At 36.4% G+C, this 14,963-nt stretch overlaps 1 protein-coding gene across 2 annotated transcripts in view; it reads left to right on the forward strand.

Annotated features, from left to right (window-relative positions):
* The window catches only part of THOC2 (THO complex subunit 2), a 49,527-nt gene that overhangs the window by 23,775 nt on the left and 10,789 nt on the right, over window positions 1-14,963 (forward strand). Inside the window, exons 15-31 of one of the 2 annotated variants that reach the window (XM_066559235.1) lie at window positions 21-122; window positions 1,333-1,417; window positions 2,426-2,519; window positions 2,934-3,014; window positions 3,284-3,380; window positions 5,102-5,219; window positions 5,714-5,893; window positions 6,478-6,642; window positions 7,295-7,570; window positions 8,007-8,148; window positions 10,473-10,630; window positions 11,457-11,585; window positions 12,175-12,306; window positions 12,391-12,575; window positions 13,307-13,491; window positions 13,785-13,890; window positions 14,258-14,694. In XM_066559235.1, coding sequence (XP_066415332.1) covers window positions 21-122; window positions 1,333-1,417; window positions 2,426-2,519; window positions 2,934-3,014; window positions 3,284-3,380; window positions 5,102-5,219; window positions 5,714-5,893; window positions 6,478-6,642; window positions 7,295-7,570; window positions 8,007-8,148; window positions 10,473-10,630; window positions 11,457-11,585; window positions 12,175-12,306; window positions 12,391-12,575; window positions 13,307-13,491; window positions 13,785-13,890; window positions 14,258-14,694 — 2,672 coding nt within the window. The remainder of the gene's footprint in view (window positions 1-20; window positions 123-1,332; window positions 1,418-2,425; window positions 2,520-2,933; window positions 3,015-3,283; window positions 3,381-5,101; window positions 5,220-5,713; window positions 5,894-6,477; window positions 6,643-7,294; window positions 7,571-8,006; window positions 8,149-10,472; window positions 10,631-11,456; window positions 11,586-12,174; window positions 12,307-12,390; window positions 12,576-13,306; window positions 13,492-13,784; window positions 13,891-14,257; window positions 14,695-14,963) is intronic. The other variant, XM_066559236.1, reaches the window with a different exon arrangement.

The following is a 14,963-nucleotide window of genomic DNA, read 5'->3' on the forward strand; positions in this document are numbered from 1 at the left end:
TTCCTGTGTAACGTTTCCAGGTACCGCCTCTATGGGCAATGGAAGAATGAAACATACAACAGTCACCCACTGCTTGTGAAAGTTAAAGCCCAAACCATAGATAGAGCCAAATACATCATGAAGTAAGTAGTCAATTCCCATAAATAATTATGAGCTGTAGTACAGTCTATTGCATATCACCAGCTGGAGAAAAAAAAACTTGACAAATACATTCCCTGTCTAATGACTTAGTAATTTCCCAAATAGTTCTTGTTCATAAAGCATTTAATGTATTGTGGTTAAAAACCAAAAAATTATTGGTGACAAATTTGTCACCAATAAGGGTGTATAATCTCTGAAAAATGTCCCATTAAATGACTTAAAACCTTTTCCATGGGTAAAGTTTTTTGATAAATTGCTTTGCTTATGACATGTACAAGTGCTACATATTTCCTCTAGGTGTGGAGGCTCTCCTCCAAAGAGTCTCAAGAATCTTGTCATGTTCTCTGTAGATTTGAATGTATGGCAGTGAGTTGAACAGAATGATTTATTCTCACCCTCAAGTGGGCTCACAGCAATTCCAGATTTACCTCACATTTGATGTCACCACCAGGGAATTAGGTTCTCCATTTGCCAAAAGCAGATGGTGTGGTGTTACAATGTGGATAATCAGAACCCTTCCATATAGGCAAGACACTAATTGTTTCTGGGTAAAAGACTTTGCACTCAGAGCTGTGAAAGCTAGAAAAACTGTTTTGATTCCCTTCTGACTTGCTGTAGACACCATAAACCTTTCCCCCCTTCCCCTGTACAATGGATTTCAGTTGTGCAGGTAAACCACGGTGCTGTCAGCTGTTGAAGGTCAACAGCTCTGTGTATAATCTACTGTCAACTTCAGGTTTCAGGCTGAGCTCAAATCTTCAGTAGGAAATGCTGACAGTGGAGCTGTAACAGAAAGAAATACTGTTTTTCAGTGAACTGAATGCAACAAAAAATGACTGATCTGTGGCTAAGCTAAATTTCCAGTAGCAACTAACAGCATCACATGGTAATTTGGTGTATGTGCTACAGGTTTCACGGACAACTTCTGAAACGTTCAAAGTTGAAGCTAGAATATGGTCCATAGTAACAGAGGGACAGCTGGACTGGTTGTACTTTCTGCATCTTGGGAGGATTTCTCAATTTCCAGTTTTCAATGGATTAGCATCTCTATGCTGAGATGTCTTGAAAACACATTTGCTAGTCAGAATTTAGTCTCTGAGACTAACAAAGATGTTTCTTCACTGAAACTGACCTATTGTTTTAATACTCTTCTAGCTTGTCTTTTGTAATAAACTGTGTCTTCTTTTACAGGCGTTTAACTAAGGAAAATGTGAAACCCTCTGGAAGACAAATTGGGAAGCTCAGCCACAGCAATCCTACAATTTTATTTGATTATGTATGTAATTACATGTATTTAATGCTCATCCTGACAACAGATAATTGAAGCTCAGAAAGGGGCCTGCAGTTCTAATTTCAGTATTTTTTACTTTTTATGCAAATTTTAAAATATAGTAGTTTTTTAATAGTGCACATAGTAAGATACTAAATATGACTTAAAAAAATTAGTGACATATTAAATGTGCAAACATGTCTTGAATAACCAACTGCAGAAAAAAATTAATTTGAGATAGCAGAGGTGGATCTCAGGTACAGGGATTGCTGATCACATTATGGAGAATGCAAGTTCAGGTTCAGTTGCTCTGACAGCTGTCTATGAGTAGGGTGGAGAAAGATCAGAGTCTTCCATTTAGAAGAAAACTTAAAGCTTTGATGTCTGAAATACACTTACGAAGTTGGGAGGGATTTTTATGATTGCTTAGTGCTACAGAGTGCTGGAGAGGTGTAAAAATGTGTTGATGGGCCTCCACCTTATTCACAAATGTGACCTAAGAGTATGGATTAACCTGTTTTTAGATTGTACTTGAAGAAATTACTGCTGCAGTGTACACACATCTGTGTCATGTACCAAAGAGAACCTCCTAGAACTTGATTAATGCAGTTTACTTGTAGTCTTTCATGACCTAGCTTCATGGCACTGGTTTGTTTTTTTTTTAATAGTCTTTTGTTACTGTATATAGCAACAGGAAATCCTGCTGCTAAGGTTTAGGATTCTTAAGAAATATTAGGAAAAAATGTTTTTGTTATTTTATTTGGTAATAATTGGAAAGAGAAATTAAAAGGAATTGTTTTTACATGTTAGAGACATGTTCCACTGGTATCTTTAAGGTACTACTAGGTTTATGAGCTTGCCTATTTACTTTGACAGTTGTTTAGGGCCTTTGAAAAAATTAATTTTAAGCATGTTTTCTGTAGGTTTTGAAGACAAGTATTGTTAAATGCTTTTATTATGTGAAAGATAAGGAATACTGTCCCTGTTCAGCTGAATGTCTGTTGTACCTTGCAGATTTTATCACAAATACAAAAATATGATAACTTGATAACTCCGGTTGTTGATTCGCTGAAATACCTCACTTCCCTGAACTATGATGTCTTGGCATGTATCCTTTGATTTAAATTACTGCATCACTTATTGATTGAATATGTTATCTGTGAGTAAATATTGCCTCTGTTTTCTCTTCTTGCTGCTTTTTGCTGAAAATCTTCATGAAGTTTACAAATACCTTTGCACGTGTAGTGGGTCATGGAGCCCTCTCTATTATTCTTTCACACTATGAAAATTATTCTTTGTTTTTACTACTTTCAATCCTGAGGCATAGTGATCTTGTAAATAGTGAAGTAAATACTGCTTTTAGGTTACTATTTCATGGTTTTATATTTTTCAAACCATAGTTATGTTAGTGATTACTGTACTTATATATTCTGTTCATATATTACAAAAGCCAGAAAAGCAAGTCCTTGTAACTTTTTTGTTTGTAAGTTGAGGAAAAATACTCTCGTTAACTCCACTAAAGATTGTATCATTGAAGCATTGGCAAACCCTGAGAAGGAGAGAATGAAGCATGATGACACTACAATCTCAAGCTGGCTGCAGAGTTAGTATTCTTGTTTTATTTATTACAATAATGTTTAAAATATTTCACCTCCCCCATGATCTATTCAACCATCGATCATTATGATCAATATTTCACTTGCACCTACTGGCTAATATTTTAAGCAACATGGAGGGCTGTCAAGTTTAATCAATAGGAATTTTTTTCCCCTTTGTGTTCCAGAAATGCATGTATTGCTAAGATGCCATATGCAGTTTGTTAATGTTTGTTTAATACACAGGTGCAGTCATAGCTGTTTGTCTTTGCTTTAGGTCTGGCAAGTTTTTGTGGTGCCGTTTTCCGAAAATACCCAATTGAACTCGCAGGCCTCCTGCAGTATGTAGCCAACCAGCTGAAAGCTGGCAAAAGGCAAGTATTGCAGAATGGATCCTTATAAACTCAGTTTATCGGAAGTATTATTTAGGTGTTTGCTGATACACAGGCACTCAATATAGTTGTTGCTCTAGCAGTGGCAAACTCCATTCAGAGCACTGGGAAGGTTAAATAGCAGAAAGAAAGAATTATACAGTCTTTAGTACATTGCTTTTCCTCTAATTGTATAGCTGTGACATTCTTGAAGCACTGATTTTTCATCTTTAACTTATTTTAATAGTTTTCTTAACGGCTAACCCACATAGGGGAAAAAACCTTCCAGTGTGTTATTTCATCATACACATTATTGTACATTATTTAAAAAATAAGTATCCATTATATAAAGCAGTGTGACTGTTATAGTTTTTCTTTTCTCTTAATGTCTTCTCTGCAGGGATGGCTCTTAACATTTTAATATTATTTAAATACTTTATCCAGTTTATTTAGTAGTAATTCAATTGCTTCTTCATGTGTCAATGTCAATCATAACTCAAAACAAAGTTTCCAATTAGACTTTTCCTTTTGTCTTTCCATTGTCATCACTTAGTATTATTGTTTCATTTACTTATTTAATTTTAATTTTATCACATAGGTGAGTATCAACCTTTTTCTATTAGAAATCCCCATATGGCTACTGAAAGGCACCTTGGTGATAACACAGCATGTTATTTTAGGGTAGTTATGTTGAGAAATGTAGTTTTTTCCCCTTCCCTGCAATGTAGACATTCAGTCTCATATGCTCCTCTGTCCCTACATTTTGTTCTGATGATGGCAATCACATTGAGCTACAGAGGAGGGGTAAGTAATGTTTATTGTCTTTCCTCAAAATCACAACTGTAAGTATTTTGGGGAACAAAAGCCGGTGTAGTACTTGGGATCATAAAAATGAAATGGATTTTCTGGTATGGCCAGTTTCATAGGACTGCAATATTCAGGTATTGGAGCTTATGCTGTTATTGCACAGTTCGTAGACAGAAAACATATTTATGGTTGTTGGAACAGCAAACAAAAATATAAGCCATATGAATTAGTTAAAGGTGAAACTTTGTTTTGCAAGGCATGGGTAAATGATTTTATAAGTTAGTCACACAAATTTCTGGAAGTTAACTGGAAAACATTTCTGCTTTCTGTGATTGGGATATAATTAACTATACTTCTGTTGAGTAAAAATCATTGTCCTTATGGAGTTCAGAGCAGGAAGTTAAACCTTGTCTCTAGGCAGGATGGTTATTGGAATGTTTTATATATTCTGTGGGTTTTTTACTGTGTTTCAAGTAAAAATAGGATGTTTTCCATGTTTCCAAGTAACCTCTCCAGACTAACTTTGCCAGTACATTTCTAAAGCTGTGTACTATTCTAGAAACCCTTAACAAAATATAAAGTACTCGTGAAATAACTATATAGATACAGTTTGAAACATGGAAAGCAACAAAAGGGAACAATAAACTTTGATTAATCTGCTGATACTTAATAGCACCACATTCACTACCATCTTCAAATCCAACTGTTGAATGACTTCATTACTTTTAAGTACAAATTTTTTACTTGCAATAAAGAAATCCTTGTGCTTGACATACCAGTTTGTTCTTGAAAAAAGAATGAAAATGTTGTTTAACACTCATTGTGGTGCTGCTTTTGTAATATGTATTGAATGTCATAGCTTCTGGTTCTTAAACAAATTGTCTTGTTTTTACTCCACTTTTCTGTTTTCTTTGCAGCTTTGATTTGCTTATTTTAAAAGAGGTAGTGCAGAAAATGGCAGGGATAGAAATTACTGAAGAAATGACCATGGAGCAGTTGGAAGCCATGACTGGTGGAGAACAGCTGAAAGCTGAGGTGAGCTTGTGTTAAATTTAATAATAACTCTTGCGTTTTGGTGGTGGTTCTAAAGACTCTGGTTCAAGAGCTCTGGCAGCACAGCTGAGAAAGGTGTGTGCTTTATCAGAGCTGCCCCCTCTTCTGAGTTTACAGGCCTTGAGACAGGCAGCCAAAGCAGTGTAGATGTGAACCTTAGTTCTTGTGCATCACAGCATCTCATATTCAGGAGAGTGTTACATGACAGACCTGTGCATTCCAGCAGCCACTGAGCTTGGATGTGCTGCAGGCTCAGGCCTCCTCAGGGGGAACAACAAAAACTGATTAAAGCAGGCAAGACTGGTTAGTTGCTGATTCTTCTACACATGCATTGAAGTACAGGATCCAGAGAGTTTTACTGCTGGACAGGAAACTCTGCTGCTGTTAATTCATCAGTAATTCTGCAGTCAGCTCACACAGATTCCATTCCTGATGCACTGTTTTCCAGCTTGGGTAACTTTTTCTGTCCTGTGCAGGGTGGATACTTTGGCCAAATCAGGAATACAAAGAAATCATCTCAGAGATTAAAAGATGCATTATTGGACCATGATCTTGCCCTCCCACTGTGCCTGCTTATGGCTCAACAGAGAAATGGTGTTGTCTTTCAAGAAGGAGGGGAAAAACATCTGAAGCTGGTGGGAAAACTGTATGATCAGGCAAGTGAAAACACCTGTATTTATGAGGTTCACTTCTAGTGTATCAGCACAATATGTGAGGATTCAGCACATAAGTAACAAAATTATTTATGAGAATCTAGAACAATAAATACAAGTACATAGGATTTTTAAAACTAATTGCAGGATTGCTCTATTAAAATATATAGGTGTATTAAAAGTATATTATATAGACAAGTGACCTCTGAGTAAAAGAGCAAAGCATCCTTTATCATAAAAAGTTAAATTCTTATTTTTTAAGTGTCCACTGTGTTTTTCTAATCTTACTTTAATAGCGAAACTTCCTTTTTTTTAAAAAATAATTCTGTTGCTGCCTTAGGCAGTAGGAACTAATTGCATTCCATTCTGGTAGAATAGAATGTTCTTGAGTTCTGCTGGTTTTTTTTAGGTGGGGTTCTTTATTTTATTGTTCTTCCCCGATGAGAAATTTTTTGCTCTACTGTTTGGTGTTAGCATTTTTTACAAGAAACAAAAAGGAAAAAAGGCAAGCTTTGAAACTCTCCCTAAATTAATTGTTGAACAAAATAATAATGTTTGCTAACTTTTTGTATTTTTTACTTTTGCAGTGCCATGATACCCTGGTACAATTTGGTGGGTTTTTAGCATCCAATCTAAGCACAGAGGATTACATTAAGCGAGTGCCTTCTATTGATGTTCTCTGTAATGAGTTTCACACACCTCATGATGCTGCATTTTTCCTCTCAAGACCCATGTATGCACACCACATTTCAGTGAGTACAGTTCTTCCATTTGTCTGCTCGTAGTGCTGCTCTGGTACCTGTTACCAGTACAGGTGGCAGGTTCCAGATAAAGTTTGTTGGCTAAATAAAACTTGCAAAGTTTTATTAGTGGAGTTAGAAATAGAAGCTGTGGGCTGGGACAGGTTGTCCTTAATTTTCTTAGGAAATGTGGCCCATGTGTCAACTTGCACAACTGACAGGAGTCATAGCTAATAAAGTCACTTCTTTGAATATTTTGGGTTATCAGTAGGAATTCTCTCCCTCCCTCTTCCCTCAAAGGTGTAAGTTCTTCTGCAGGTGTTTTAGATGGATTTTTGCTGTGGAGGAAAGTGTTGCAGCTGCCAAATGGTGTGCTACCTCAGGAAGTGTCAGAAATGAATTTGTTCCTGCATCTAAAAAGTTTGATATGGAGAGCAGTTTTTACTTGGTGTAGCATAATATGTTACTATAACAACAGGTAGCAGCATCAGTGAAGAAAGATAAATCCATCCAGTGAGGATGAAGACTAAAGTTCTGTATGAGGTTCTTCAGTGTTTTATGTACTGACATTTCACAAGCAAATGTTGTGTAGAAAAGTTAAATTATATTATTAAATTTAATTTTTGTATATATAGATTACAGTTTTTTATTTTTTTATCCACAGTCCAAGTATGATGAACTAAAAAAAGCTGAGAAGGGAAATAAACAGCAGCACAAAGTTCACAAATACATTACATCATGTGAGTTGGTGATGGCTCCTGTTCACGAAGCTGTGATTTCTCTGCACCTCCCTAAAGTCTGGGATGACATCAGCCCTCAGTTTTATGCTACATTCTGGTCTTTAACAATGTATGACCTTGCTGTGCCACACAGCAGCTATGACAGAGAAGTCAATAAACTTAAAGTCCAGATGAAAGCCATAGATGACAATCAGGAAATGGTATGTTGATATAATTTTGTGGTCCAATTTAAACTTTCTAGCCTTGAAAGAGTTTCTTTTAATGAAGTATTCTATTAAGCTTGTTTAGATCTGGGAAGTTTTGTCACCTGGTGAATTCATTCTGACTTGCCACATTAACATAATTTGGATTGACTTTCCTTCACAGTTCCCATGTTAAAAGTACTAGTGACTCCACTGAGTGAAAATTACTGAAAAATCAGTTTCAGAAAGCAGTATCTCTTTCAGACACCTGTATCTATGGTTTGTCTGTTCACTCTTAACTATAGCCAGTGTTCATAACATCGGTTGATTGTTAGAGCAGAACATTTTTGACTGAAAAGTTTTTCAAGTATTCTTTAGTATTACCAGGAATTTATTGCTCTGTCTATAGCAAGTTTAGATATAATACTGAATGAGTTTTGCTGACATTTTATAGCCTCCAAATAAAAAGAAGAAAGAAAAAGAACGTTGCACAGCTCTGCAGGACAAGCTTCTTGAAGAGGAGAAGAAGCAGTTGGAGCATGTGCAGAGGGTTCTACAGAGACTGAAACTAGAGAAAGATAACTGGCTTCTGGCAAGTAAGTGTCTCTACAGGAAATGATGTGGATGTTTTTGTAGTTGTCAGAACTTCCTTGCACTAATACTCTTAATGTTTATTTGAAAATTTGGTTTTTTATATGTTGAGGTCTGTTATAGCAAGGTATAATTTTTGTTAGAATGTGATGTGTCTTTGCAAATGCTGAGTAATTGCATTTCATAGAGAAGTTTTTTTGTTTCTTGTCATGTCAAGACCTTTTAAATTTTGCCCTAATTTAGAAAATAAGTTAGAGATTGACCAATTCAGTGGAAACTTGTAATTGCAAGCTGGCTTGTACTTGCTAACTGCATTTAGAATGCTGCTAAATTAGTATAATTGCTACAGGACAAAAAATAGGCATGTAATGTCTCAATGATTCGTTTGAGTTAACTTACTTTGTTTGAGTCCTGTGATTAGGAGCAATGTTCCAGGGTTTGGGTGGTGGCATAAACCCCGTTCCAATGACAAGATAAGTGTTGTGCCAGCCTAACAGCCCCATGCAGTGAAACAGCATGCACATGTTTCATAGAGCAGATATGCAGCAAGCAGAATCAAGTCTTTTCTCTTACAAAACATCTGTAATGTTTCATGTTGCTTGTGAACTCTGCTGGTATGGTTAATCTGAAATGTTTTTCTCTGGTCAGTTTTCTTCTCTGGATGAACTTTGAGTTTGTAACTGGAAGTAGTAGTTCGTCTGTCCCAAGAAGCCTAGCATAATCCAGTGGAAAAGAGTTTTGTTGTCCAACTCATGTAAGATCCATCCAACTGGCTTAATGAAGAAACACTATTCCCTATAAGTATTTAATGTACTGTAGCAAATGAACTACAAGAAATTACTGGTTGAAAAGTTACTGCCTGATTAAAACTTGGTCTAGAGGTGACTTGGTAGATTTGTCTACTTAAAGAAGCACCCAAAAGTGTGTAGAAAATAATTTACATAGATGTACATGTAACTCTTTGTGGGGTACTGGGAATAGCTTATTGTTGGCTCTTGTGCTTGGGCTTCAGCTGAAGGATGTTTCCCAGCTGTATCCAGAGACAAGCTTACTATTTCAGCAGTTTGCCCATTAAAATAAGTAATCTGTAATTGCACTACATGAGCAACTAGAACAGCACATCCACTGTAGTAGTAGGGTTTATTATTATTTTTAAATAACTGATATTTAATTTATTTTTTTAAGACTGGCTTCCTGTCTACAAACTTTTGGTAGTGTTTGTACCCTTGAGAATAGGTTAATTTTTGGCAGAGTAACCTGGTAGCTATAGCAATTGGAGAGTACCTGTTCTGACTGGCTGTTGACTTGCTTTGTTTGTACACTTCTGAAGCAACACACACTTGATTGTCCTATGAACTGTGTTTCCTTGACAGATTTTTTCTTTTTTTTAGGGACCAAATGTTTGTTATAATCTTTGAGGGGTAGATACTAAAATTAAACAAAGTCAACATCAAGTTTTAACAGTCCTTTCTTGAGCAAACTTTATTCCATGAGCATCGCAAAACTGAAGCAAGTAAACCCTGGGTATCATGACTGTGCAAAACCAGCAGTGGCCCTTGTGAGGATCATGACGCTTCTTCCTTTGAAGGCATTCACTGCAGTCTTTAGTTCTGTATTTCCCTCTGACCTTGCCTTCATGCTGTACATTCCTCTCAACTTGTTTTTATGCTCATTGTTGCCATGGGACCAGTTTGGGTATGTGTTAGGCTTTGAGTTTGCCAGCCTGTGGTTGGTCAAACAGAAACAGCTAACTCTTGAACTTGATACAGTGCAGTCTTTCACTCAGTAGTAGAATGAAACTTTCACAAAACGTGTGTGTATTGGGATGGTGGTTTATTGAAGGCCATTCTTTACATTGCTCTATGTGTTTGATTAATTGGAAAAATGATTAATAATGGATTATAGAGACACCATGTTCTTCAGTTTAGAAGGAGGCCAAACTAAAATTCAGCCCCATGCAGAAAGATTAAAGAAGGTGTTCTAGGGAAATAGCAGGTGGTGTTTGCTTTGCAGCTGTGCACAATTTGAGCAGGTGGAGAAGTTTACTGAAGCTTTCCCATAACCTGTTTTTAGCCCCATTATGTGAAAGAAGAATTTTTCTAATAAGAAATAAACATTTGCTACTTCCACCCTGCTATTCTTTCCCCACCCTCAAACAATTGCACTTCTATTGACCTTTTCTGATCAATGCCAAGGATGTGTCTGAAATCAAACACCAGAGTATGGATCTGTCATACTGAACTTCTGGAAGAGAGTAGCTGAATGATAAAGCATTAATTTACTTTATTTTTCTTTTCTTTTTTCCCTTCTCAACTTTTGTTTTTTGAAGAATCTACCAAAAATGAGACTATCACCAAATTTTTACAGTTGTGTATATTTCCTCGCTGCATTTTTTCGGCAATTGATGCAGTTTACTGTGCTCACTTTGTTGAACTGGTGCATCAGCAGAAAACACCCAATTTCTCCACACTTCTCTGCTATGACCGAGTAAGTAGCTACAACTGTGTTTGTAATTTCATCATTACCACTGCAGACATCCCAAACTAGTGTCTCCCCTGCCTCCCAAAAGAGGTAAACAAGATCCTGTGACAATCAGAGGTTCACTTTTGTACTTCACATCTTCTGATCAAAGCTTTCTTAAAGCTTCAAGGGTTTATTTTCAAGAAATGTTGTTGGTGTTTTACCCTAATGGGTCTGGAGTTTGAGCACAAAGTCATTAGCTGTCATGGGAGTTGTTCTCAGGTTTTGTAACCTTTAAGTAATCTGCATTTCCATGGCCTGCTCTCATCCTCCCATTTTAGCTGTGTGTGACCTTCTCTGTGGAACCAGTTTTCTTACCCCCACCAGCAACATCCTTGGGACCCTCCTGACCCTGGAAATGGTGCTACAGACAGTGGGCTTGTTAGTGTCACTGCACCTGCTCTGATTTCATGTGTCCAAAAGAGCATTTCTACTCAAGTAGCCCTATCTGATGGACCTGTGTGAGCCAGGGAAAAACCCCCACTTTTTTGCATCAGCTTGGTTGGATGTTTACTTCTACCAGCTCAAATCATTATTAATTTGAAAATAAAACACTTATGTCAGTGAAGACACTTGAACTATCAGTGTGTCAGCAGCAGCTGTGTGCTTGGATTCTGGGCTAAGTGTGAAGGACCAGCACTTGGGAAACAAACAGTATTTTATAAGCAGTCTCTGTTGTATTTAGAAACCAGCTTAATGGTGGTTTAGATGAGAGAAATTTATAATTTTTGTCAGGTTTTTTGCTTTTGTAATTCAGTAAGGTCATAGTAATGTTTTCTTGCTCTATTCACAGGTTTTCTCTGATATTATATATACAGTTGCAAGTTGCACAGAAAATGAAGCCAGTAGATATGGCAGGTTTTTATGCTGTATGCTGGAGACTGTGACCAGATGGCACAGTGACAGAGTCATATATGAAAAGGTATATGAAATTATTAGAATGAGTTTGCTCATTAGAATGTGTACTAACCATTTGTGTAATTCAGCCCAGTAAAAATGGATTTAGTGAAACTGTTAGATTTAAAAACAGTGTTATTGGATTTTTCTGATGGCACAATCATAAAATTGACTTGTATTTTACTATAATTCATGTAGTTTTGGTAGAAGTAATTTTGTATGATGTTAAAAATATAATTTAATTATAATAATAATGTATTTTACATTATATTATAATTTATATTTATTATATTAAATACACTTTAACTATATTATTAGTTAATAATATAATTTACTTAAAAAACCCTTTCCATTTCTGATTTTCACATAGCTTACCTTGAAGATAATTTAGGGAGCATATGGAAACTCTCTTAATACTCCTTGCACCAGCTAGTTAAATTATTAATAATATTTTCTCTCACCCACAACTAAAATTTCAACATAAATTAGCTTAAAAAAAAAAAAGTGGATCTTTTAAAGTGTGATTGTGTCTCATCCTTTAGAGTTTAGGGTTTAGAATTACTGGTTTTGTTTCACAAAAAATAACTTTTTCCTATTTGTTGATGTGCATGTAGGAATGTGGCAACTATCCAGGTTTCCTAACTATATTACGAGCAACTGGATTTGATGGTGGAAATAAGGCTGATCAGTTGGATTATGAGAATTTTAGACATGTGGTACACAAATGGCACTATAAATTAACTAAGGTAAATAGAGATGCCAAAAACCTCATGTTTTTTGAATGCTTTAAAAAAAAAACCCAACTTCATTAGATTTAATTTATGTTTTAGGCTTCTGTGCACTGTCTGGAAACAGGTGAATATACGCATATCAGAAACATCCTGATTGTGCTGACCAAAATCCTTCCATGGTATCCAAAAGTGCTGAACCTGGGTCAAGCCTTGGAAAGAAGAGTACACAAGATATGTCAGGAAGAGAAAGAGAAGAGACCTGATCTATATGCATTGGCTATGGGGTAACAACAACTTATTTAAGAAAGTGGTTAAAAGTGGATCATGAAAGGCATCTAAAGACTCGGAACTGTTACAGTCCTAACATTTGATTTTTACCTTATCACAGAAGATTTCGCTATCCTGCATCTCGGTGCTGGCAGTGTGAATGAAAACATTCATTTTGTGCTGGATGATCACTAATTTCCTTTACAAGACTCTAGTAAAACCCTTAAAATAGTAAAGATTTCTACTCACAAGAGCATAGCTTAGTTTTAGAGAAATAATATAGCAGCAAGGAGATAGGAGGGATAGTAACAGGAAGAAAGCCAAGGGCTATTGCTGCAAGACTGTTTAGATATTGAAAGTGCATATGATTCTAAAATGCTTAGTTACATGTTACATCTTCCTGTGGCGAATGTGGAATCATCCTTGTATGCCTGAGGGGCAGTTCAGGTTGCCCTAACAGTTTGAAGTTTTGTCAGCAGTCAGTTTGTTCTGTGTGTTTGGCCAGGGGTGTGTGTGTGTGTGGTGGTGAGGAAGAGGGTGTGGAGGTAGGGCTGCTTCTGTGTCTAGTGGGTTTGTTTGTTTTTCTTTTTCTTTTGAGCTCATCAATATAGGGGGAAGAAACTGCGTATCAGTTAGGAAAAACTGTGAAATAAATAACAGATGAACTGTTAGATTAGATCCACAGTTAAGATTCAACCCATGTTTTGCTTTATGTTTGTGCATATTTAACAATCTGTGCGACTTGCAGCTATTCTGGACAGTTGAAAAGTAGGAAGCCTTTCATGATACCTGAAAATGAATTTCACCACAAAGACCCACCTGCCAGGAATGCTGTACCTGCAACAGTACAAAATGGGCCAGGTGGTGCTGGGATGCCTACGTCTCTCACAATAAATACAGTTAGACTGGAAGAGGGCGCTACTGAGGAGACTGGTAAACACACCTATGATTATTATATGTTTATTTTTTAGAAGAATTTTTCTGACATTACAGGCTTCTCTCAAAATTTGCCTCATTAAGCTAAAAGAAAAAAATATAAATGTGATGCTAAATAGGATCGGTGTGTGTTCTTTATTTTCACTTGGTTTTGGGAGACAGGATCTGCTGCCTGTTTTAGCTGTTAGCTACATATGACCTGACATGAATATGCTCAGCTACTTGTTGTATTTTAACCAGTAGGTTATAGATTAACTTGTTGAAATAGAGCTGTTCTTTCTTTTTTTAAGCAGATAAACTAAAGGAGAAGTCTCAGGGTGTGGTGAAAGTTATTAATAAAACTGTCAACGCTACACCGAAGGTGACAACAAGCAATGGAAACAGTGCATCTAATAGGTGAGAAAAACTGTTCTTACACATTCTCTATTTTCTTCCTTCCAAGCCACAGAAATACACTTGGAAATGACCCGGCTTTTAATTCTACTTCTGGGTTCTGTGTAAATAGTTCCTATTTCTTGAAAGTTTAAAAAAATGACATTATTTCTCTCAAAATACACAGTTTTACTGATAAATGCATTTCATTTTAACTACAAAAGATAAATTAGAATATTTCCTCGTTGCTGTTCTGATAAAGGAACAGCAAATCTGAAATCTTAGAGTGTCTGCTCCAGGAAATTCTGTCAAACATTCAGAAGTAAAACTTCTGTGATAAAGTTAGAGCTGTGTTTTGTATCCATGCTAATTGGCCTTTTTTTTTATGCAGCAAAATTATTAAAGAGAAAGATGATAAAGAAAAAAGCGGGAAGGAAAAAGATAAAGAAAAGAAAGACAAGACTCCAGCTGCCACTCCGGAGATGAAGGCACTTGGGAAAGATGGGAAAGATAAACCAAAGGAAGAACGGGCAAACAAAGAGGAGAAAGCAAGAGAGATCAAGGAGAAAACGCCAAAATCTGACAAAGAGAAGGAAAAGGTGAAGAAAGAAGAAAAAGCTTCAAAAGAAGAAAAGTCCAAGACGGTTGTTACCATCATTGAGTCAAAGTCAACTGCAGAAAAGGAGAGAGAAAAGGAGCCATCCAGAGAAAGAGATCTAGCAAAGGAAATGAAATCCAAGGAAAATGCTAAAGGAGGAGAAAAGGTGCCAGTAGCTGGGTCCTTGAAGTCACCTGTTCCCCGATCAGAAACATCAGAATCTGAAAGGGGTAAGCTTGAATATTTAGTTTCTGTTCTTGTCCAGAAAAATAGAATAAGTCACTTGAAAATCACTGAATGTCAAAAAATGCTAGAGAAGTTGAGAGAGAATAGTTACATAATAAATAAGATTTTGGCACTGGCTTTTCAATACAGTCAATAGCTAAAGAAGGTGGTCAGAGTTTTTCCAAAAGGCAAACTATGGGAATTGTGTGAAGGTCACACATCTCCAGTGAATGCCTGTTCTCACAAAGCCTGCCATTTTTTTAATGTAAGTCTA

The sequence above is a fragment of the Molothrus aeneus genome, chromosome 14 (genome assembly GCF_037042795.1).
Source record: "Molothrus aeneus isolate 106 chromosome 14, BPBGC_Maene_1.0, whole genome shotgun sequence".
Taxonomy (NCBI): Eukaryota; Metazoa; Chordata; class Aves; order Passeriformes; family Icteridae; genus Molothrus; species Molothrus aeneus.